Raw genomic sequence first — 25,385 nt, 5'->3', positions numbered from 1 at the left:
TTGAATAGTTTCTATTAAAAGCTGCATTTTCTTTTTAAGTTTATTTGGGTTGGAAAACCTCAAACCACAATGTATTTCATGCACATGTTCCCAGGGGTATGTTAAATGGGACCATACTGAGGTCATCTAATAAGTTTTTTAAGCTTTTTAAGAATTCCTTTAATGTACTACACAATCTTGGCCTGATTAAAAAAATATTTTAAGAAAGCACTGGAAAAACAACTATTAAAATCTATATGCAGATAATCTATATTATCTATAATAATAAAAGCATAATATGCTAATTAGACCAGACAGCCGAATCACCTTCAGGACATCATTCCAGACGTCCTTCCAGACGAATACAGGGCAGTAGGGGCTGAGGCAGAGGCAGTTAGGGGCAATCAGGCAGGCAGGCAGCAAGTGGTTAGGGGTGATCAGGCAGACAGGCGAGTGGTTAGGGGCGATTAGGCAGGCAGGCAAGCAAGGTGGTTAGGGGCGATCAGGCAGGCAGGCAGAGTGGTTGGGGCAATCAGGCAGGCAGGCAGAGTGGTTAGGGGCAATCAGGCAGGCAGGCAGAGTGGTTAGGAGCAATCAGGCAGGCAGGCAGGTGAGCGGTTAGGAGCCAGAGGTCCCGGATTGTGAGAGGGATGTCTGACTGCTGGTTTAGGCCCAATCCCTGGAGTTGGACATCCCCCAGGGGGTCCCAGGTTGTGAGAGGTTGCAGGCTAGGCTGAGGGATTCCCCACCTCATGCACGAATTTCGTGCACCAGGCCTCTAGTACTTCTATAATGCAAATAATTTTCTACAATTTATCATTTAGGGACAAAAACACTACCACTAATAAAAAGGTTTTGGATCAAATATTTTCAATAAATATAGACCAACTCCCCACCCACATAGTATTCTTAATTAACTCATCAGTGGATAGCTGTAGCATCATTTTAACTGTGCAAAGGTCTGCGGCATATAATCAGAGATAGAAGGTAGAGAACCTTGCATCTACCAAAGAAAGAAAAATCAACTGCTGTTTAGGTAAAGTAAAAAAAGAAAAGATTTCTCCAAACACTAGACAATAATGAAATTATTTAGGTTAGAAATAGTTTCTACCATCCAGTGAATTTTTGTTGCCTACCAAGATGAAAATGTAAACCACAAATGAAATGTAAATGGTTCACTTGATAAGTACGGCCACAGAAAACGCTCTCCTACTTGGTGATGCTTCAAAACCTTTGTGTGTGCGTGTGCGTGTGCGTGTGTGCGTGTGCGTGTGTGCGTGTGTGTGCGTGTGTGTGTGTGTGTGTGTGTGTGTGTGTGTGTGTGTTTGGCTAAACATACCCCCTTTCACCTCATCAAAGTCTCACGTTCTGCACCACGTTCCAGGCCTTGTACTTCACCCAAGTCAGTTTTCGGTGGAACCAGCAGCTGTGCTGGCACAGCACACACGGAGAGCTGGGCCACAGGCGCCGGCGGTGCCGCCCCACATCTGAACAGAAGTGGCCGGCTCCATGCACCCAGGGCCAAGAAACTCCACAGCTCATCAGGGGAGAAACAAGGGAGGACACCTTAAACGGAAATTATACTTTCACGGAAAGTGAAAAATAAAAGGATTTTCAATCATCAGAAACAGTGAGTGGTTGAGAACTTCTTGGCATAGAGTTTGCTGATTTTTTTTTTTTAAGGATATTAGTTAGAGCTCAATTTGAAGCTAATGATCTCCATCTCCACAGGTACACTGGGTGTTCCTCTACCCATCAACAAAAGTAAGTAAAAGAACGTGTTTTTTTACAAAAAACTAACCACAAATGGCACCATCAAAACCAGAGCTCCTACCGTTCCTTGAGCATTTACACCTGGCAGTCCCTTCTATGTGTCCTTACTCAACATGATCTCATTTACCATTTTCAGCAATAAAGGAGAGGTCCCATTTCACCACTTTCCAGTCGAGGAAGCTGAAGCCTAGAAGTTTATAAAACTGCCCATCAATTTGAACTCCATGGTCTTAACCATTACGTTATGCTTAGTCCCTGAACTTTTCAACCAAAGGCTTTTCAGCCAGGCCCATAGATAGAGCTTTGTCAGCCACTGGATCATTTGGAAAAATCTATACTTTGCAGAGAATCAACTCATTCATTTGCTGATTCATGCATCAACAGATATTTATTGAGTACTTGCTAGTGAAGTCCATTTTGAATTTATTTTTCAGAAAGGAAGAAAATTACCAAATTCATACTAAATATCTTGAGCCTGGTACATTAACAATAAAGGTTTCTTTTTTTTTAAATATATTTTATTGATTTTTTACAGAGAGGAAGGAGAGGGATAGAGAGCTAGAAACATTAATGAGAGAGAAACATCGACCAGCTGCCTCCTGCACACCCCGCACCGGGGATGTGCCCGCAACCAATGTACATGCCCTTGACCGGAATCGAACCTGGGACCCTTCAGTCCACAGACCGACGCTCTATCCACTGAGCCAAACCGGTTTCGGTCTAAAGGTTTCTTGAATAAACTATCAAAATAGTTACTTTTAGATGCCCTATTTCAATTTGTGTAAAATCAGTTATTTTACACAAATTAAGAAAAACACTCTGATTTTTTTCACAGTCTACATTCCTTCAAAATTCAAAATTATATGCACTTCCTTCTAAATGAGCCAAATATCTCCAAGCACAGGGGAAAGGCAATGCCCTTGCCTCTTGTGCAAAAAAAGTCCTACTTAACAATTGTCATAGTTGCCTTTGGTTATTTTTTAAATGTAATAATACTACATTGCTCTCTAGTCTTATTAAAATACAGATAAATTTTATACACACAATTTAGCATTTAAATTCCATAGAAGAATAAAATCTTACCTTATAATAGACAAATATGCAAATTGACCGCACCTTCGCTACGCCCAAGCCACGCCCACCAACCAAGCCACGCCCATCAACCACGCCCACCAGGAAACCGTTGCAGGGACGCTGGGGCCGGTGGCTTTCAGGGCCTTGGGCGCCAGCCGGGTGCCTGCTCCCATAGCAGGGACCCAGCTGGAGTGCGGCGGAGCCCATGGACCGGAAAGCCGCCTGGGGCTTTCCGGGCCTTGGGCGCCAGCCGGGTGCCTGCGATCGGAGCAGGGACCCAGCTGGGGTGCGGTGCGGCGGAGCCCAAGGACCGGAAAGCCGCCCGGGGCTTTCCGGGCCTTGGGCGCCAGCCGGGTGCCTGCTCCGATGGCAGGAGCGAGCCGACCTGGGGGTCTGCTCCTGCAATCGGGTCGCAGGGACGCTGGGTGCAGCTGAGCCCAAGGCCACCGCCCAGGGCCAAGCCGGGACCCTGAAAGAAGGTAGAAGGCAGTGGCCATAGCCAAGGCCTGGGTCCCCGGTGCCGGCAGAAAACTGGTGCAGGCAGCCAGGTGAATGAAGGTCTATTGCACGAATCTTCGTGCAAACGGGCTACTAGTTATGTATAAGAGACCAACTCTACTTTTGCAACTAGAATAAAATTATCAACAACAATCACTGTATGCTTAAGAATTTTTGAGGTTAGGATTGTAGCAATTAGAATCTATTTTTTGGTGTGTAAGAAGGCAGTTTTCAGAGCCTTTGGGGGTAGAAGGAAAAGTTGGTATCCTGGCTTAGATAATTTCAACCTTCTCCATTTGGAAAATGAGCTAAGTACTGGAAATATACCATAGACCCGTGGTCGGCAAACTGCGGCTCGCGAGCCACATGCAGCTCTTTGGCCCCTTGAGTGTGGCTCTTCCACAAAATACCACGACCTGGGCGAGTCTATTTTGAAGAAGTGGTGTTAGAAGAAGTTTAAGTTTAAAAAATTTAGCTCTCAAAAGAAATTTCAATCATTGTACTGTTGATATTTGGCTCTGTTGACTAATGAGTTTGCCGACCACTGCCATAGACCAATAATAGAAATTTCTTACAGGTCAAAAAAGTTGAAATAATTAAACTTAACTACAAGGAAAAATCGGGAATGAAAATTCTAATTATCCTCTACTCAATTTGAACCAGCCCATAAAGTGAACAATTTTAAGGTGATGGCTGTATCCTTTTTCATCAAAGCCTAAAAAAATAGGTAATGTTAGAATATATCTAATGATTTTTTTATGGTAACATTCTTTAGTTTAATGACTTTACCCCAGATTAAATACAAGTGGAGCAACAAAACTGCTGAAAAACTCTCAGGAATTATCTCTGGAGAAATGTGCCCTCCAAATGAGTTTAAATGTAAAGCCCTACACAGCTTTGTATCAGTTTTAAGCAGAAAAGTAACAATAAAAACCAACCATCCCCCCCCCCCCCGCCCACGCCCCCCCTCAGAACAGCGTAAAGCCAAAGATTTGCCTTTTATTCAAGGTTATAAAGTAAGAAGACGGGGTGTGTGGTCTACCACTTTCAGAGTGTGTGCACTGCTACCTCACCACAAGGAATCACAAGGAATTAATTTGCTGATGTGGTGGGGACACTTTCACATAAACTCAGTGAGTATCAAGTGGGCTCCCTCATTTCAAATACTTATTGACCATTCGTTGTTTTATTATAGACAAAGCCTTGCCGTGCTCACAGTCTTGGCTGAAAAATAGCACAGAACAGAATTCCTAAATTCATTCACTTTTTTTCTTCAGTAAATATTGTAAACATTGAATTAAATCAATATATTTTCTTTTAAATATATATATTCATGTAAGATAAAGATACCAAAGTAAAGGGTTAGGTCAGTTTTCAAAAAGTGTATTCCATTTTCAACAATTCATTTCAAAGACTATCTGTCACTATATAAATCAAAAGAATTTTTAAAAATCTAGAAATTCAAAACTTTGAAAACTGATAAGATGTAGAAATAATCACAGTGAAACCTTCCCAGAGAAATGGAGTTCTAGCTTTTGGGATTAATATATGAATCTCAGAAATGATAAATTGCTTGCCATGATATTGATTAAAATAAAAACATTATTTTGACACTATCTAAAAATAACCATTTAAACAATATTATAGAAGAACTGTGTTGTTTTTCAGTTGACCCTTTTTTCTGGGCCCCACTAAGGAGCCTGTATCAAGGTAGAGCACAAATCTCTATTCAAGTACAATTTATTCTTCATGAATAACACACATTAATCAAAGCATATAAAAGCCTCTCATTTGCAGAATTAACTATGCCTTGCTTTGTACACTTTAAGAGACCTATATTATGAGAAGTAGGCTGTAACTGTGAAAGTTCTCATATTTCTTTCTACAGAGGATGTTTTCTGAATGTCTGACCCCACCATCTCAGTGGTCTATATTTCTATTTTTCAAGGGAAAAATGCCCTGACCTTGGAAATTTTATGTAGTGGCGGCTGAAGAAATATGTTAGATCTGGTAAACATAAAAGTATGATTGTAGACAGCTCATTTTAAATTCTAATTCTTTCTATTTCATACCCATAGTTTAACATAACAGTAAAATATCAAGTTATATGATTAAAGTGTAAGACTAATGACTAATTTATATTTATATGAATCAATCTGTATAGAAAACAAAAGCAAATTTTTGTTTTAATCATGGTGTAATAAAAACTTCAAAAAGCAAACCTGAGGTTCTGCAAATACATTCTTCATATTGTTTATTGGGCCATAGGGGACCTTACTGCCTTCAAAGAGATGTAACCACTTGCTGGTCATTTCTTCTTCAAACCTAGAAAGAGACCGAAAAAGGATGCATTTTTATACTCTAAAGAAGGTGTCTGGCCAGTGTTGCTCAGTGGTTGAGCATCAACCTATAAACCAGGAGATCATGGTTTGATACCCAGTTAGGGCACATGCCTGAGTTTCAGGCTCAATCCCTGGTTGGGGGTGTGCAGGAGGTGGCCTGTGGATGATTCTCTCATCATTGATATTTCTATTTCTCTCTCCATCTCCATGCCTCTCTGAAATGAATAAAAATATATATTATTTTTAGAAAAGGTAACAACTTTTTTTCTCATGTGACCCTCTTTTGCAGCAACCAGTAATGGCAGTGTTTTCTAGTTTCTTTGCTCCTAGTTTTGAGAGAATGTTGCCTATATGAAATGGCTTACGTTGCTTTGTAACCAACCAGGTAGAGTTGTTGAAAATCCATGATTAGAGATGTGATTCCTCCTATTTCTGTCCATATGTACTTTTTAACAGAGATTCCCTTTGAGAAGAGAGATTATGTGAAAAATGGTATTGAGTTTCAATGTGTCATTGAGTTCCTTATAAAAATAATATCATTGCAATTTTGAGAATATCATATTATTGGGCAAAGTAATTTTTAGGTCTCAGGCGTAGACACTAATATACTATATTACTCCTCAAAACAAAAAAATAAACTAATGTGGTTGTTTTAAAACATGTTTTATCACCATTACATTCAAAGTGCATCAGACTTAATAGCCACAACCATTACTAAAAATAATCTTAGTTACTTATTTATCCATATTGTGACTAATCAGAACAAATTTAGACATTACTTATAAAGACTGATATCTCAGGTTAGCCAATAACACTCAAATTCATTAAAGTCCTTTACCTTTGTTTTGTTTTTAGTATAACTTAAAACTGGAGTTCATAGGTATAAATGCTTATCTGATTGTCTTCATTTTCTCTATAAGGGAGGAAAGGGAACCTAATTCATTAAAGAAATTTACTGTTTTATATTTCTTCTAAGACAGAACAGACTCTTGGATCCTCAAAGACATTCATAGTTTATATCCAGTATATGAAGAACTTTAGAATTGCTAATTGTTAAAATAGCAAATTATTTTTAAAGTAACAATCAAGGTGAAAAGGTTTTTTAAAAGCATTAGCAAAGGTAAATTACTGGCAGCAAGTAAATTACTTCACTAGTGCAAATAGAGTAGAAATGTTTAGTATTCAAGGACCTCTACTCAACTCTCTTATACATAGCTAAAATTCATCTCAGATCTACAGATTCCATGGAAAATTATATTAGAGAAATGGACTTCTTCCACTATAGAAAAAAGTGTAAAAACACTATCAAAACTTTGAGGACAGTTCTCTTATTGCCTTCTAGTAGATACAAAGAAAGAAAAAAAATAAACTTTGAATTAATGTATTCTCTAAAAGATAGACTACTACATGAACTATAATGTTTATATATTTATATAAAATAATTTACATTATTGTTTTACATTAAGATTTCCATATAAGTAAGGATCAGATAATTTCTTATTTAGGTTATACTACATTTTAGGAATGTAGTTAATCCTATTCATGCATCCACTTATTCTACAAACAGCTACAGAATGTCTTGGTTATTGTCTGTAAATATAATGCCTCCCCATTATGAGAAATAAAGATTTTTTTCATTATAAATTTTAATTACAAATTAGTAACGTTAATTATCCCTATTTAGTACACAATAAAGTATTTCACTCCCAAATATTAAAAAATACTCCTCCATGGGAACACCGCAATGCAAGATTAAATGTCTTGCATTAACCAATCCTTCACATCCATATTTTCTTTTCAATGACTGTTAAAGTCATCTCCTGGCTAAGACTTTCGAAGATTTATATAATTATATATCACCAAAATGATGTATGTTGAAAGAATAAAAGAGATACTCCAAATATAGAGCCTTTTCATTCAGAGTGTTAATTATTTAAGTTTTCATAAACAGAGTGTTATAATGATTAGTCTGCTAAATTTTCCAGACAAGTGCATTTATCACCACTGGGCTCACCCAAGTGGCCTGGAAGATCTACACAGAAAACATATGTCAATAACCAAACAAACCCATAGCTGCAGGCTTGCCAAGAGAAAGCTCAAGGGGATAGTTGAAGTTTTAGTATTTATATAAGCTTTTCACCACTGGGCAAAAGAGAGGGATTTATTTTATGTTATGGAAAACAGTGGATGCACTTTGGAAATGAGACGGGAGAGAAGCAGCTTCTGGAGATGCAGTTGTGACCACTGTTTGCGTATTTGTGTGGGTGTGGGTGTGGAATTGCTCATAGATGCCTTAAACTCGGAGACAGAGCATGTCTGCATTCCACTCCTCCCAGAGGATATATCCGTCATTTTCTACTGAAAATCTATCTCTTGATCTAATCTGATGTAGAATCCTTTCCTTTATCTATGCAAAAAAAAAAAAAAAAGTTATTAAGCGCATGTTTTATTTAGCCACAAAAATTCTGCTAAAAAATTATTGAAAGCTGATCTAAATCACAGGGAAACACAATCTGGAAGATAAGACAAGTAGGGTGTCCTTAGATCCAGTTTAGTGATCCTCAAAGCTAGAGCCTCCTCTAGGAAACTCAAAAAACAATTCGAGCCTGGATGGTGTGGCTCAGTGGTTGAGCTTCGACCTCTGAACCAGGAGGTCACAGTTCGATTCCAGGTCAGGGCACATGCCCGGTTTCAGGCTTGATCCCCAGGGAAGGGTGTATAAGAGGCAGCTTATCGATGATTCTCTCTCATCATTGATGTTTCTATCTCTCTCTCTTCCTCTCCCTCTCTGAAATCAATAAAAATACATATATCTATATATAAAAAAGTACCAATTCATACTTGTGAATTAACTAAATTAACTCCTATATTTAGTTCTAGATTTTTTGAATTTACTTGATGCTGGATTGGGTATTGTTCATCAGACAGCATCATTTAGGTAGATAAAACACTGCTGCATTAAGGTTAAATTTCTTAAGTTTCAATTTCTTAACATCAACATTTAACTTTTAAAAAACCCTCTTCTTTTTGCTATACTGTCCCTACGGTAGGGTTGTAGATTTGCCAACCACAGTTTTCTGAAAATAACTTTTGGTATTTGTATAACAAAAACCCAAAATATTTTAAAATTTGCACACGTTAGTTTCATCCTCTTAACATACCAACTTTCTGGATGTACAGATGACTAGACTCAGAAAGCTGTGCCTTTAAACTCCTAATAATTTTGTGAAAAAGCTAAGTAAACATCTTACATAGACTTGACAAAAACAATGAAGAATTGCAAAACACATTACATTATAAACCAGTAATAATTGAATATAAAACTTTGGGAAAAGATGCTCTTCACATAACGTAAAGGTTTCTGGAAGTTTATCTCAATATAACAACCTTTCCCAAAGATTTTTAAAAGAAAATCCAGGACTTTACCCATGAGAGTTATTTTTTAATTTATTAAATTTATTTTTTATTTTATTATTGTGAAACCTTTCGAACAAGCCCAAAAGAAGCGTATGACTAGGAAACGATAGAAAATAATATAAATATTTATCCCCTCACCCACCCACATTGTTAAAATGTTAACATTTTAGCATATTTGCTTCATATCTTTTACTAAGAAACAAAATGGTACAGACACAGACACGGGTACAAAAAAGTCCCTTTTGTACCTCTCCTTAACCTTTTCCCCCTTTTTCTTCTCAGAAGTAACCACCATCCAAAAAAGTTCATGTGCATTTCTATGTTCATGTTATTGTATATATATTTTGTGTGTGTATCTGTTTGGATGTGTGTTTTTAAACTTTACACTGCAACTCGCTTTTCTTATTAAACATTTTAATTTCAGGATCTATCCATATTCACAAATGTAGATTTGGCTCATTCATTTTATTATCCACTTGGCATGTTTCTGTGAAATAATTCTAAATTTATTTTTTCTCCTAGAAATGGCACATTATTTCCAGTTTCTCTGTTCTGTGGGATCGATTCCCTAAGTTATACACAGACATAGAATTGCAGAGACATAAAGCAGGCACATCATTAGCTATCTTAGATTTTGCCAAATTTCTCTACAAAGTGGTTGATGCCAATTTGTGCTTCCGCCATGCTCAATGTCCTTAGGTTCTTACCAAGTTGTTATTGTCAGACTAAAGTTTTGCCAATCTAATAGAAGTGGTAACTTTAAGTTGCATTTCTCACAAATGGAGAAATTGAACATATTTTTATAAATTTACAAGCTTTCAGATACTTTTCTTTCTAGTCTTTCTTTTCTCTTCATATCTTTTGTCCATTTTTCAGCTGAACTCTTTTCTTTTTTCCCCACCTTTTATTGAATTTATAGGGGGGACACTGACTAATCAAATTATATAGGTTTTAAGGTACACAATTCTATAACACATGATCTGTATTGTTTGTTCACCACACAAACCAAGATTCCTTCCATTCTCATTTATCCTCCCTATATCCTCTTCTGCTTCCCCCCACCCTCATTTTCCACTGGTAATCAGTTGTCTGTGTCTATGAGTTTGTTTGTTGGGGTTTTTTTTTGCTTAATCCCTTCACCTTTTTCACCCAGCCCCAAACCTCCTCCCCTCTGATAGATGTCAATCTGTTCTCTACCTATGAATCTGTTTCTATTTCATTTGCTAGTTTATTTTATTCATTAGATTCCACCTATGAGTGGAAGTTGTATGGTACTTATCTTTCCCTGGCAGGGTTATTTCACTTAGCATAATGGTCTCCAGGTCCAGATATGTGTCGCAAAGGGCAAGATTTCAGTCTTTTTTATAGCCAAGTAGTATTCCATTGTGTAAAAATACCACAGCTTTTAACCCACTCATCTGCTGATGCACACTTGGGCTGCTTCTAAACCTTGGGTATTGTAACTAATGCTACAATGAACATAGGGATGCATATATTTTTTATAATTAGTGTTTCAGTTCTTAAGATGAATTCCCAGAAGTGGAATAACTAGGTCATAAGGTTAGTTCCATTTTCAATCTGTGGAGGTAACTCCAAACTGCTTTCCACAGTGGCTACACCAGTTTGCATTACCACCAACAGTGCACATCTGGGCCAACACTTATTGTCGGTTGGTTTATTGATAATAGCCATTCTGACAAATGTGAACTTAGATCTCACTGTCGTATTTATTTGTATTTCTCTGATGATTAGTGACATTGAGCATCTTTTCATATGTCTAGTGTCCTCTTTGGACCCTTCTCAATAGGTACCTTCATTCTCAGAGTCGAAGTACCCTATATACAAATCCTTTACTAGTTATATGCATTCCAAATTTCTTCTCCTAGCCTTTTGATTGTCTTTAGCTTTATTTACTTCATTATTCTTTGTTCTTTGAGACTGCTTTTCAAGTTGGTTTAAAAAATAGTATCTAGCTCTTAAGCTTGTCATGAAAAATTAAAGTATTAATACTTTAAAGGTACATTGTACTAGTAAGTGCTACATAAATGCTAAGTAAATAAAACTATGCTAACATTTCTGGTGAGGCAAACTGTTGGCAAGGAGGTAGAAGAAGTTAAAATAGAAGTTATGGAAATAAAAATTTGGTACAGGGCTACAGTCCATAAATGTATTGCCAATAGGAAAATGTCTCTTTAGACAAATCTAAGAAAAGCCAAACCCAACCAAAGAGATTCCTTAAGACCCAGGCTGGAGTCTACAATGCAGTTAACTATAAACAGACCTGTGACACTTCCATAACCCACAGAGAAACAGCTGGAATTTGTTGGTCGGCATTTCTACCGTAAACAGAATCATAGATTTAATATTTCCTGTAATTTCCTCAGACCTTATTTCCTCTTAGGTATTTATCTCTACACGTTACTGATAAATTATGGTTGAAGTTTATCTTTTTTCCTCCTAGCATTCACTAGCTCTCTCCTTTGTCTGCGTGTCAATTCATAGGCCACACAATGTAGGGAGTAAGAGGAGTATATCCAGGAAACCCGATCACCGCCTTCTAGTTCAGAGCTGCTCAGGACTTTTCATACAATTAGCTCTTAAACTCAGTGAGACACTTACTAGGCAAAGTAGACACTATGTCTTAAGATCCACACTAATTATTACCACATTAATAATTCTCATCCATACAAATCATCATTCACAGCTCAGAAACACATTCTGTTCTGTATAAATTCAAAATGAAGTGTAGGTGATAGATTATAATGGTTTTGGGCCTGACCAGCTTTGATATGACTATCTGCACAGTCTAAGCAGCATCATTGCAAACATAATATGGGAAGTCAGTAAGAATATTATTCTGCTTATCCCTTTTGTATCTTATAATAATCTTGAATAAGATTTGATCTCTGCACTTTTCTGTTACTTTTTATTTTATTTTTTAATGTTTTTTTGTTGATTTCAGAGAGGAAGGGAGACGGGGGGAGAGAGAGAAACATCAATGATGAGAGAGAATCATTGATCAGCTGCCTCCGGCACGGCCCCCGCCGGGGATCAAGCCCTCAACCTGGGCATGTGCCCTTGACCAGAATTGAACCTGGGACCCTTCAGTCCACAGGCCGATGCTCTATCCACTGAGCCAAACCAGCTAGGGTGTTACTTTTTTATATATCAAATTAGCTTTTCCTGAACTTTTAGAAGGAGGCTTTGTTCAAATAGCCTTTCTACCATCACAGAAATCCCTCTCCAGTTTTCTTGTGTGGTGCTAAGAATATATATACGGTAACTTGCTTTTCAAAACTTCTTGAGGCTCTTTCCCTCTATTAGATTTATTTGTACCTTTTCTGTCCTTATGTCTCTTATCCACTTCCTGCTTAATTTTTATTTCACTTGTTTCTCTAATGGAGGGTGGTTTTAAAGAAGCTATACCGCCCCAGTCTCTCGGATATTACCAGGAACCCCCTGCACTCCCTTCCTAGTTGTAGTTGGTATTGACAAATTTGCCCTGTGCCTTCCAATGATCACCTGTAGGCTATTTTGGACTTGTTCTTTGGTCCATTGGAGACCCCAATGCTTTGCTCTATGTTTTCCCTTACAAATGCTCATCTCGTGCTTTCTTATGGTGTTTGATAGTTTGTTCCCACTCTTTGGGGTGCAAGTGAATTTTCCATGATTTTTCCAATCTTGTTCTCTAGTAGCTCTATCTGTTTTTATATGGACGTTTGGGAAGATCCATAAACTACGCTGCCTCTGACACCACCATCTTACCTGAAGTTTACTGGTACTATTTTTAAGATATTTGAAGAAGCTTCCTTATAGACTGCTAGTCAGATGCCATTTAGAGCTCACAAGACACTCATTTGTGATCCAATTTTTATTATTTTTTTCCTGGTCAAATTCAATCTCTTTTCCTTTGACCAACAGGCATCTTTTTATTACTTTTAACCCAGTTGTGCACTGTATTAAAACATATCACCTAGGTGATTTATGAGGCCCATCTCTAATAGTCCCCAAAGTCGGTTAAAATACACATTTAGACCATCAGCACCACACTAAACATAATCTAAATCCCAATATATGGTAAAGGAAAGCAAAAGACCAATTTTGCTTTCCTTCATTTTCCTGTTTCAAAACTCCATTTGTAATATATCTCTACTAAATTTAAACCCACTAAAGAAAGGAAATTTTCCAATGAAGTATGAAAATCCACGGCTTCCCAGATTTACTCATTTCCTCATCTGGTGTCTTCCATGAATGAATAGCCTCAGAAAAGAAAACATTATGTTCTTATTGTACACAATAAACTAAAATGAAAATGGTATAAAGAAAAAAAGAGTTATAGGCTATAAAATGCTGTGTTTGATTTCAAAGGATCCCAAAGGCGAAATGAATTTTACTGTCAATTTCCTCCAGCACTGGAAACCCAGAAGAATGGTCACCCAGCCTGCCTTTGCAGGGACACAGTGCAGGAAGCGCTCTGCCAGGGTGCACAGTCCTCTCAGCAGCCACTCGCCTCACATTTGGAAATAGCTGAATAAGGACTCCGTTTCCCAGTCTTCCTGCTCTTCCTCCATCCTCCCTGGCCCCACCCTCACTAGCCTCCTCCCTCTGATGGAGATTCTAAGATTCCTCCCAGCTGAAAACCAATGCCGTAAATGTTAGAAGACAGCGATTCACATTCATCCCAGAATCTGCCTCTGCAAACGTCCTCCCATTGATCCTTTTTTTTTTTTTTACATTTAGTTATCTTTTTATTCTCTTCTAAATAAGGTGAGACTTTGAGGGGAAACTCTGAAGCGGCAGAAACCCGGAAAGCTGGTTAAAAGAGCCATCTACTTGTCTTCTCTTTGGTGTCCACAAGAAAAAGAAATCATGGGAGACCCTTCTAGGGGAAGTGCCCAGCAGTGCCCACAGGGCCCAAGCCCTAGCCTTCTGCTGCGCCTTCTCCAGAAACCCAGGGCCAGCTTGGACTGCACCTGGCCCGTCCCTCTCAGAGAAACCTCCCCTGCAATTTGCCACAGATAAACGTTGAGGGGTGGCTGACAGCTTTAACATCTGCAGAGTTCAGAGGAGGGGAGCTCAGAAGCAGCCCTGGCCGCCCCCACTTCCTTCTGTCTGAGGGCTCAGAGGTGGCCTTCTCCATCTGAACCTGAAGGCAGAAAGGCCGGCCACCCCAACGGACACAGGAACAGAGACAACAACCTCCCCGCTGCAGACTCATTTACAACCATCTGTGCACCAATGGCTCCAGGGCCCTCAAGAAGTGACGTGCCCTGGGTGGTCACTTTTGAGTCACTGGGTGACAGAGGTGACTGAGGGTGCCACCTGCCCACAGAGGAGACGACATGCGCACAGCGAAACATTCGTTTCCTCTTACACCTGTAGCAGACACGGGCCCTCTGGTCTCTGGGGAGAGTGACGCTGCCCATGCTCTTGTCTCAGAACCTTCCTACTTAGGTTTAAAACAAAACAGGGAAAGAAAACGCAAACTGAGCCCTTTATACTCGTTTCATTTGTTCTTTGGGTGTCAGTCTCCGGTCCAAACTCAGGGTAGATAGTTTCCCTCCAGGGCAGCCCCAGCCGCCGGCCAACTAGGCCACAGTGAAATTGGGGTAGGGGTGGCATCAGGAACTGGCTCCGCTCTTTTTCCAAGGGGCAAAGCCTAGGAGGGAACCCCTAGATGTTGGCATCTTTCACTAAAACAGAGGAAGCGTTTGTTTGTTTTAAGGTGTTTTTGTTGTGAGTACTTAATGCAAGTCAACATGCCTCATGTCTGCCCAATAAGACGGAAACGTACATTTCATTAACAGAACTCTGTTACACCATACAGATTAACCACCACCCTGCCATACTGCTGCCCAGCCAGATCCCTACAATTAGGAAACGTATCAAGTGCTTCCCATATGCCAGGCCCTCTTCTGAGTTTTACCTTTGCAACATTCACTCATTTAATTCTACAACAATTCTAGAGATAAGGATTATTATTACTATCCCAAATTTACACTAAAAAAAAAAAAATCTGAAACATCGAAGTCACACAGCTTGCCAAACATCTTACAACTAATAGGACAGGACAGTATTGAAGGCTGAGCAGTCTAATTCAAGTTTCACCTTAGGTTAACCATGATTCTACTCAGCCTTTCTTGTTCTCTGACACCAACAATTGCAGGGGCTGTAGACGTTCTATCCCCTGTTGCCCTTGACCAACATAAATTCTACTGCAGCGATATACAGACCCTTTCAGCCTGCCGCCAGCTTCCCATCTCAAACTGCGGCATCTCTTCCTTGTATGTGAGCTTTCTCCAACACCCTGGAGTTGGCTGGGCTGCACCTGCTGTGGCAATCCTCAAACATGGGGAAATAGGAGCTGGCGGATAAATGCCCCAGCTTCCCCATCCTCTGGTGAGATGATGCTGAAGAATGTGCCACACAGTTTTCGGTATCCCCAGCACCACGGAGCCCCAGCTGCCCACAATGGCAACCTGCCTGTCAATGCACCCTTCTAGGCCTCACTCTCCCCGGTGTTCACTTGTATTTCTTGAGACCATTTCCCTAATAAATTACCTGCACCCAAGTCCCTGGATCAGGGTCTGCTTTGGGGAAAACCCAAACTAAGATACCTCCCGATGCTAATATTTTTGAATCACTTTTAAATCTTCTACTAAATTTAAGTAATTACTTAATTAGTTTAAGAATTTAAATAATTTATCTTTAAGCGTACCCTAGATAGTTCTGGCATTAATTATACATTCTGTGATGATTTTATGTTATGAGCTGAACTAGAGCATGACTTGGAGAAAAATAAAAGAGGCTAGCATGATTTTCCTCCAGGCCACCAGCCAAGCCCAATAGTAGCTGGGAAAGAAAGGGAAGGGAAAATGGCAAAACAATGGAAGAGGAATATGAGACGGGAATTTTAAACTTCATCACTACAAGGCGAGTAAAATTTAGGTCTTTGCCCAACCCCATCAGCCCAACCCCGTGGACTCCCAGCACCAAATCACAAAACTGATTCGTTCTCAAGAATATATCTGAGAAGAGTAAGTTCATTAGTGAATTTGCTCTTTGGATATGCTCAAAGGGCGTTCTTGGTAGTTAGAAATATAAATCAGACTGGGCTAGCAAACTGGAAAACTATTTCATGTGCCTAATGAAATCACACCATCAATGGTTACTGTGTTTGTAGATCACAGTCACACTCTTCTAATTCCAGGAGTACATTTAGGAGATGCTAAAAAAGTGCTGTTGAGAATTCACTAATGCTAAGGTGTTGATATCTTACAGATGAACAATTCAGATTAGAAAGACCTTGGGAATGGGAAAAAGAAAGGCTATTTTAAAAAGTATCCTAAATGAAACATTACTTTTTTAGTTCATTTACTACACTGAAAAATAACATTTTAATCATCAGATGTCACATTCAACTGCTACTGTTGCATGAATAAACTGACATATTTAGAAAAATAAGGTAACCAACTATCATAAAATTATTGACATTTCTCTAACTTGCAGCTTTTGCATGAACTTGTTGCTTTAACATGCTTTGTATGGTTATTGTTAAAATAAGTACGTAAGTTTTATTGAACAATGCAGTAAACAACCATAAAAAGCATGCACAAATTGTTAGTAGAGTCTGCTACTTATGGCACACAAAATCCACTGGTGGACTGTGATTCATCAAAACATTCTCTCTCACGCAAGAAATTGAAAAGTTTTATAGCACACCAACAAAAGACATGGTCCTTCCCCCTCTAAACCAAGTTTACACTTTCCCTTCCCAAGTCAAAGCAAGGAAAATATACAACTTTCTCAATTAATTTATTAGAGAGAAAACTTAACTGAAAATACGTACAATATATAATTATAAAAATTTAGCTTTTATCCAGAATAATATAAAAGTTAGAAAAAAGTCTAAGATACCTTCTATTTTGATATTCACACAAAATGAAATTAAGAACATGAACTAATGACTGGAGGAATAAATTCTTCTCTTTATTTTGACCTTTATATTCTATCCTGTTCTTAGTCCTCAATGACCAAAGGCTTATAATAAAATTTCAGGTATGTTTACCAAGTAAAACAGAGCACAGAATTGTTTGCTTTTGGTTATTTTGGAATTGTATTGTTAGCTCTATGAAAAATTGGTGTGTATTGCAAGGTTATTTGTCAGTTTTATTAATTTCTTAATTACTATAATGTTCATATTAGAAAATTTGGAAAACAAACAGAAATATAAGGATGAGAAAACAAATCTTATAATTCTATCCAGAGACAAAAGTTAATATTTAGCTATACTACCTCCTCTGTTGCCATTCCTTTTTGTTGTTGTTATATAATTTTGCATTTTAAAATTAATATTCTATAATAAGTACTCCCTTCCTATGAAAAACTATCAGTAACTTTAATTTTAGTGAATGTACAATATTCCTAAAATAAGTATTTTTCTTTCTCACACCCCTCCCCCTCCCCTTGGTCAATCATCAGCTTGTTCTCTATATCTATGGTTCTGTTTCTGCTTTGGGTTTTTTTAATTCACTTATTTTGCTTTTTTAGATTCCACAAAAAGTGTGATCATAATATATTTGTCTTCCTCTGTCTGACTTATTTATGTTAACATAATGCCCTCTAGGTCCATCCATGTTGTTGCAAATATTCTTTTTTACATATCACATCTTTATCCATTCATCTATTGGACATCTAGGTTGCTTCCACATCTTGGCTATTACTAGCAATGAATGCTGCAATGAAAATAGAGGTGGAGATATCTTTTAAAATTAATGTCTTCATTTTATTCAAATAAATACCCAGATATGGAACTGCTGGGTCATTTGGCAGCTCTATTTTTAATTTTTTGGGAAATATCCATACTGTCATCCATAGTGGCTACACCAATTTACCATCCCATCAACATTGTATGAGGGTTCCCTTTTCTCGCCAACACTTGTTATTTGTTGGTGTATTGAGGATAGCCATTCTAACAACTGTGAAGTGTCATCTCATTTTAGTTTTAATTTGTATTTCCCTGATGATGATGAATATCTTTTCATATGTTGTGGACCATTTGTATGTCCTCTTGGGAGAAATGTCTACTATCTGGGTTTAATTAGGTCCTCTGCCCATTTTTTAATTGAATTGTTTGTTTTTTTAGGTGTTAAAATATATGAGTTCTTTATATATTTTGGATATTAATCCTTTACTAGATATATCAATAGCAAATATGTTCTCCCATTCAGTGTTTTCCTTTGTTTTCTTATTATGGATGATTTCCTTCACTGCGAAAAAGCTTTTTAGTTTGAGGTAGTCCCATTTGTTTAGTTTTTCTTTTGTTTTCTTTCCTCCAGGATATATAGCCAAAAAGATATTGCTAAGATTAATTTCAAAGCTTTACTGCCTATGTTTTCTTCTATACGTTTTTTAATGTCAGGTCTAACATTTAGGTCTTTAATTCATTTTTAATTTATTTTTTAATATGGTGTAAGCGATTCAATTTTATTTTTATATGTATCTGTCCAGTTATTGCCAATACCAGTTATTGAAGAGACTGTCTTTACCTCAAAATATACCAGTATCCTTGTCTCCTTTGTTATAGATTAATTCAAAATAAGTATTTATTTCCCTAATGCTAGATATCAAAGTGCTTTGTGGTACTTCATTACTGTGCACAATTCTGCAAATGTCTTCATTTTCATTCATCTAAGGAGATTTATGAGGAAATAAAGGATGGATATTTCCAAATAGAATTATTGAGTTAAGAATAGCGCTTTCAGGCTCTATATGTCTACTGTGCAATTGCTTTACCTCCAGCAGATCATGAACCTATATGTCTTACTATACATTAGGCAACACTAATTAGTATTTATGTTTTAAAATTAGTGATTAAAAATTTTATAATAAAAAGAAAAAGTAATATTTGAGCCATTTTTATTTGTATACTAGAGGCCCAATGCATGAAATTAGTGCAAGGAGCTCGGCCATCGCAGCCCCAGCTTCATCCAGAAGGTTGTCCGGAAGGACTTCTGGCCTAATTAGCATATTACGCTTTTATTATTTTTATTATTATAGATATTTAATTACTAGTAAGACCAAGTGCTTTTTCATACATCACTTTAACATTAGAATTTCAGTTAATAAAAATTATTTCTTCAAGTTAATTTATTGAGGCTATTGTGGGTTTAATTAGATATATTTGACTGTTCCTTTTATAAAATAACTACCATCATCTGTAGTTATTGTTAGAAATATGTTCCCCACTTTTTTTTTTGTTTTCAATTTATTTATGGTATTAAAACATTGGAGTTGTTCTAATATGTAAGAGAGATTGTCATCTTCAACACTTAAAAAATTCATTTAGTCTAATTATTGTTGAAGATGAACTTTAGAATTTGTTAAATTTCAAAAATTACCCCATTGAAATGGTGTTTAAAGTTTTGTTAAAATATTAATGAGAAAAATTGACAACTTTACAATATTTAGTCTACCTAGCCAAGAAAATTTTATAGCTCTTTCATGTAGGTCCCATACGTATCTTGTTACCATTGTCCTTAGGTATTTTGTACTTAATGCCACTGCTGTTTACCACACATGCAATTTCTCTATTACATTTTTGGATTATATGGGGGCAAAAACTGTTTTCTGTACTCTGCTTTTGTATTTAGTACGTGCTTAACTCTATTAGTTATAAATTTTTTAAATGTATTATTCTTTAAAAAAGGTTTTAATCCTCATGTTTACTTATTTGTAGATATGTTTACTTATTTGAGAGAGAGAGAGAGAGAGAGAGAGAGAGAGAGAGAAACATCGATGTGAGAAAGAAACATCGGTAGGTTACCTGCCCACACATACCACAACTGAGAATTGAACCTGCAACCTAGGTATGTGCCCTGACTGGGAATAAAACTCTCAACCTTCTGGTGTATAGAACGACGCTCCAATCAACTGAACCACCAAGCCAGTGCATATTCTTGTAGTATTATATGTAGTACCACTGTAAGTACATTCTTTATTTAATCTAACAAATGTAATTGTTTTAGTGAATAACCTGTACTTGTTAGTGTACATTCAGAGATCAACTTTATTCTCTCTCCCAACTTCCATCCCACTCTTTGGATTTAGTATTTCCCAACCCCTAGAAAAATATGGTGAATATCCCATCGCCTTTCCCATCTTTCTTAGGTAATGAATATGTAGGTCTTTTGTTCTTATATTAAAACTCGAGGCCCAGTGCACGAAATTCTTACACAGGGGAGGGGGGGTGCCCTCAGCCCAGCCTGCACCCTCTCCAATCTGAGACCCCTCAGGGGATGTCGGATCAGGCCTAAACTGGCAGTCGGACATCCCTCTCACAATCTGGGACTACTGGCTCCTAACTGCTCACCTGCCTGCCTGCCTGATGGCCCTTAACTTCCCCCCTGCCGGCTTGGTCACCCCTTACTGACCCCCAACTGAACTGGTCGCCCCCACTGCCCCCCCCCTTGCTGGCCTGTTTGCCCCCAACTGCCCCCTCTGCGGGTCTGGTCGTCCCTCACTGCCCCCCTGCCAGTCTGGCTGCCCCCAACTGCCCCCCTGCCCACCAGCCTGGTCGCCCCTTACTGCCTCCCTCCCTGGCTGGCCTGGTCACCCCCAACTGCCCGCCTCTGCCAGTCTGGTTGCCCCTCACTGCCCCCCCCCCTGCTGGCCTGGTTGCCCTACGCAGTCTGCTGTTCAGTCGTTTCGTCATCCCTCACTAACCCCCCTGCCGACCTGGTTGCCCCACACAGCCTGCTGTTCAGTCATTTGGTTGTCCCTCACTAACCCCCCAGCCAGCCTTGTCACCCCACGCAGCCTGTGTTCAGTCGTCCATCTAGTTGTTTCAGTTGTGACGGCCCCTGGCTTTTTGTATATTAGGATAATCCAGTCTACTCCAAGAACTACATCAGTAAAATTCAAAACTCCTATGCAAATTCAACTCCTAGGTTTCCTATAATGTTAATACCTGAGATACATTCTGATATGTTATCATTATTATGTTATATATAAATATATTATAATAATATAATTATTCTATTTACTATTATTTTAGAATTTACTTTCATAAATTATATACTCTTATTTCCCAGATTGTGTTCCCAGACACACTAGCATACCTTGATATGTTAATAGATGTTTGGAATAGTAGAAGAGGAAGAAGTAAAGAAAGTTTCTCTAGTCATATAAGAAATAGTCACTACTTACTATTTCTCCACAGGGATTCATAATATACACTAGCATGTTAAGGTTGTAAGAAATTCTCTAAAAGAATAAACTATTTGTCTTTGGTTTAAATTTGACTAATAAAATGTGATGGAAGAGACAATTCAAGTTCTAGAGCCCAGACATCAAGAGGCCTTGTGGCTTCTGCCTTTGCCTGATGAACAGGTGTTCAAAGAACACCATGTAAGAAAGTCTCTCCAGCCTGAAGAATAAAAAAGGTGAAGAGAACCAAGTCACTCCATGCAGCCATGAGCAGCACCAACCAGATATGCGAGTGAAGCCATCCTGGACTTTCCAGCCCAGATAACCAGAGAATTGAAGAGAATTAGGGATGAGTTCTGAACTAGGCTTTGGTTGCAGGGGTGGGGAATGTCTGGCTCCCGGGCCATATAAGGCCCAAGAAATCATTAGGTCTGGCCCTGCCTGCCAAGGCATTAGAGGTGAGTTAATTAAATGTTTGACCAAATATAGCAGGCTAATTTTTAAGGTGATAATTTTGTATGGCCAATGATGTTATAAATACACAAATGGCCCTTGGCAGAAAAAAGGTTCCCCACCCCTGAAGCTGAAAACAACTATATAAGTGGGCCCCCTAAAATCCAGCAATACCACCAAAAAAACCTTAGAAACATAAAAAATAATAAATCATTGTTTCAAGACAGGGCCACATGGGCCACATTTATTCTGTTTTTGTAGAATCTTTGAGCTGAAAATGGATTTTACATTTTTAAATGGTTGACAGAAGTCAAGAGAAGAATATCTCATAAGACATGAAAACTATGTGAAATTCAAATTTCAGAGTCCATAAATAAAATTCCACTGGAACCCAGTCACACTCACTCACTAAGTATTGTCTATGGTTGTTATCTTGCTACAATGGTAGAGTTAACAAGAAAGCCTAAAATATTTACTCTCTAGTCCTTTAAGAAAAAACCTTCCCAACCCATTTTAAAGCAATAAGTTCTAGGATAGTATGCTGTAAGGCAATAGTTACATAAGATTTTAATTTTTTTTTTATCTTTTTTTGTGTACAACACTGTGTTTTAAAGTTATACCTATGCTTGTGTATTTAAATAAGTTATTGATTTCTGAAATATTTCATTGTAGCTTAGTTTTCTTTTTTGAAGCTTAGTAAGATATTCTTTGTGACCTAGTCTGTAATCAGTGTTTATAAATGTCCCTTAGAAACTAGAAAAGAATATATACTCTCAGTTAGCTGAGTATGCAAGTGTGACACATATCTACTACTTCTACCTCATTAAATATACTAAATATATCCTCTTCTCTTAATCTACTTTAGAAAATAGCATGTAAAATTTTTATAAAACAATTATGTTTCTCACAATTGCTCTCTAACTGTCTGGTAGTTCTAAATTTACTTCATAATTTATTTCTATACTTTTATGTGCTTAAAATAGCTGAGAACCATCAATGACTCTTATTTTCCAAGTACAGTATATAGCAATGGCCACCAAAAAGGGCCAATCCCAAACCAGGAAGATCCAGGCCAGCATTCTGATTTTCCTTTTTTGTTTCCCTTCATTAAATTGAAAAGAGTTCTGAGACTTAAATAAACTCAGACATTCCAAAGTCTGGGTTTTTCTTTTTCCAGCATTAGCAAATGAGAAAAGAAAAACAGTTCACAATACAGTAAAGAAAAATCATTAAGAAAGGAAAATGTATAAGTTGAATGACTAAAAGGGGAGTGTGTATGTGTGTGTGTGTGTGTACATGAGGGGTCTGAGGGTGACAGAATGTTCACTTATTCTCTTTTATTAGGAAGGATTGTTTGAAACATAAAATGTATAGCTATAGAAAAGGAGAATAAGCAATTATTCTGTAGGTACTGTGGAAAAGGCATTGATCATCAGAAGATTCCAATTTCAGTCTCACCAATGCACTATGTGATTACACTGGAAAAAAAAATGTTAAAGTAGAACTATGGTAGGTCCAGTCTGGCACCGGAAGCAGTGAGTAGCTTGCCAAAGCTACTGTAGATTGTTCAGATGAAGATGGTCAGGAGCAGCTGGTCACTAGAGAATATGTCCAGATGCTGGAAAGCTGGTGGAAGTCAGGACAGCAGGGATGTCAGCTATCAGCTCTTACTAGAAACATCAGTTGATGTAAGATCAAAGACCCAAGGAAGGCTGGAAAACCAAAGCTAAAAGGAGGTAAGAATAGAACCCAAGTGGGGGCAAAGTAGTTGCCAAACAGAACTCAGTCTGAGCCAAAGGCAGGCAGGAATTTGGGCAGAGCAGAAATGAGTCTGGGAGCCTGAGGTTCAAAACAGGGTCATAGGAGAACCAGTCAAACTCTAGATTCTCTACTCAATTCAAAAGTCAAGAGCAAAACAAGGTCAGCCAGAAACGTCTGGAGAGCTGTGCCTACACCCTCCCCACACCAAGGCCTTTGGAGTTGGCTTTGTGGAATCTCCACCAGATTTCCAAGGGTCTCTGACCAACATGCTATTAAATTCTAAGTTCTTACACTTATAAAGGGGTTAAGTTCAATGATATCCAAATTCAATCCAGCTCACCAAGTTCTATGTCTCTAAAAATATACACATTTCAATAGAGAAACAAGGAAATTATTTTTTTTTATTCAGGGAAACAGTTTACTGGACTCCCACCCACCACCATCACTCTCCACCCTCACCCCACAAGGACATATAAATATCCCACCACTACCACCTAATTCTTTCTACTAAAAGGCAGTGTGGGATGTTTTATAGCCCTCCTGGAAAAAAAAAAAAAAGAAGGGAGGGTGGTGAGTGGGATGACATTCCATTGCATCCTGACTCACTTAAAATCATCATTTGATTCTCAGTCACAAAGAATTCTCTTAACAGGATGGAAAGAGCCCTGGTCATGAGGAGCTGGTTTGGAGTTGCGGTGGTTCCCTTTGCATTCTGTAAGCCAGAAGGATGCATTCCAGGGCTGTGTTTCATTCTTTTCCCCTCCGGGCTGATTTTATAGTAACAACACATATCCACTTAAATCTATCTCCAAATCACCAACATTCAGAAAATGGACCACATAAAACACAGACATTTTACAAGGGACCATCTATTAGCTGATAATGGCAGAGCTTCCATGGAATGCATACGAAAACAAATGTGACCCTCACCAAATGTCAGATCTATTTATCCAAATCAGCCCTCTTCAGCGTACGCCAGATAAACCTACAATGATATGATTCAAAGCATTATGGAGGGCTGAGGGGAGGTTACAATAAACTAAATATGTAGGTTGAGGATGTATATAAATCACATGAAATGCAGCCTCATAAGATACTAATAGAAGTTGGGGTGTGGGGGGAAGAGGGTTGGCAGAAGAGATTTTAAATGTGATCAGATGGGAAAGAGACTATTAGTCCAACAACAAAAAAAATCTTCAGAAGAAAACAATAAGTTTCTCTATGTATATTAAAAACATGTAGACATGGGAGAGTCAATTGTTGCCAGGTTTAGAGAGGGGAGGAATTAATCAGAGTTTAAAGAGCCTTCCATAGCCTCCCGGCCTGGCAGGAGTGTCGGTAAGGGGAACCTAATCTCTGGGGCTTTGCATTCTTCTCTTCATTCACCTTAGGCAAACACTGCTTGCATGATCCCTCTGTCTTCTCCACATTAAAATCCAGTCTGAGGAAAATTTATTTCACTAAGGAATAAGAGTTCCTGCTTTAACTCTCCCTGTGTTATTTAAACCTGAAGAGTGGGCAAACTTTAAACCCCCCAAAAAATCTATAATTGCAGAATCTCTAAAATTAGCAAACGAAGTGTAAAGCAGGGTTATATTCCATGGATTGGATGTTCCTTCCAGCCCTTCTAAATGATATCATGAGGGTGGCCACTGATAAAATCCTCCCTGTTCTCTAAGCAAACCACTTGTTCAATGAAGCCTTCATACAAAGAAGTAAAACCCAACTAGGAAGTTGATACATGATGCCTACTTATTATTTCTTTTTAAAACAATTCAAATGTGAAAGACGAGATAAGGACAGGAAGATGGGGCAGGGAAAGAAGGCAAAAAGGGGGACTGAAATGGGGACTTAAGAAAGGGGGAAAGGAGAAGGGGCAAG

At 38.2% G+C, this 25,385-nt stretch overlaps 1 protein-coding gene across 1 annotated transcript in view; it reads right to left on the bottom strand.

The window, feature by feature from the left end:
- Positions 1-25,385, bottom strand: part of SUGCT (succinyl-CoA:glutarate-CoA transferase) — a 555,315-nt gene that overhangs the window by 319,818 nt on the left and 210,112 nt on the right. The window contains exon 12 of the mRNA XM_008150339.3: positions 5,547-5,649. Coding sequence (XP_008148561.1) covers positions 5,547-5,649 — 103 coding nt within the window. The remainder of the gene's footprint in view (positions 1-5,546; positions 5,650-25,385) is intronic.

This window comes from Eptesicus fuscus, chromosome 14 (genome assembly GCF_027574615.1).
Source record: "Eptesicus fuscus isolate TK198812 chromosome 14, DD_ASM_mEF_20220401, whole genome shotgun sequence".
Taxonomy (NCBI): Eukaryota; Metazoa; Chordata; class Mammalia; order Chiroptera; family Vespertilionidae; genus Eptesicus; species Eptesicus fuscus.
Note: the sequence above shows the minus strand (reverse complement) of the source record. Positions and strands in the feature narration are given on the sequence as shown.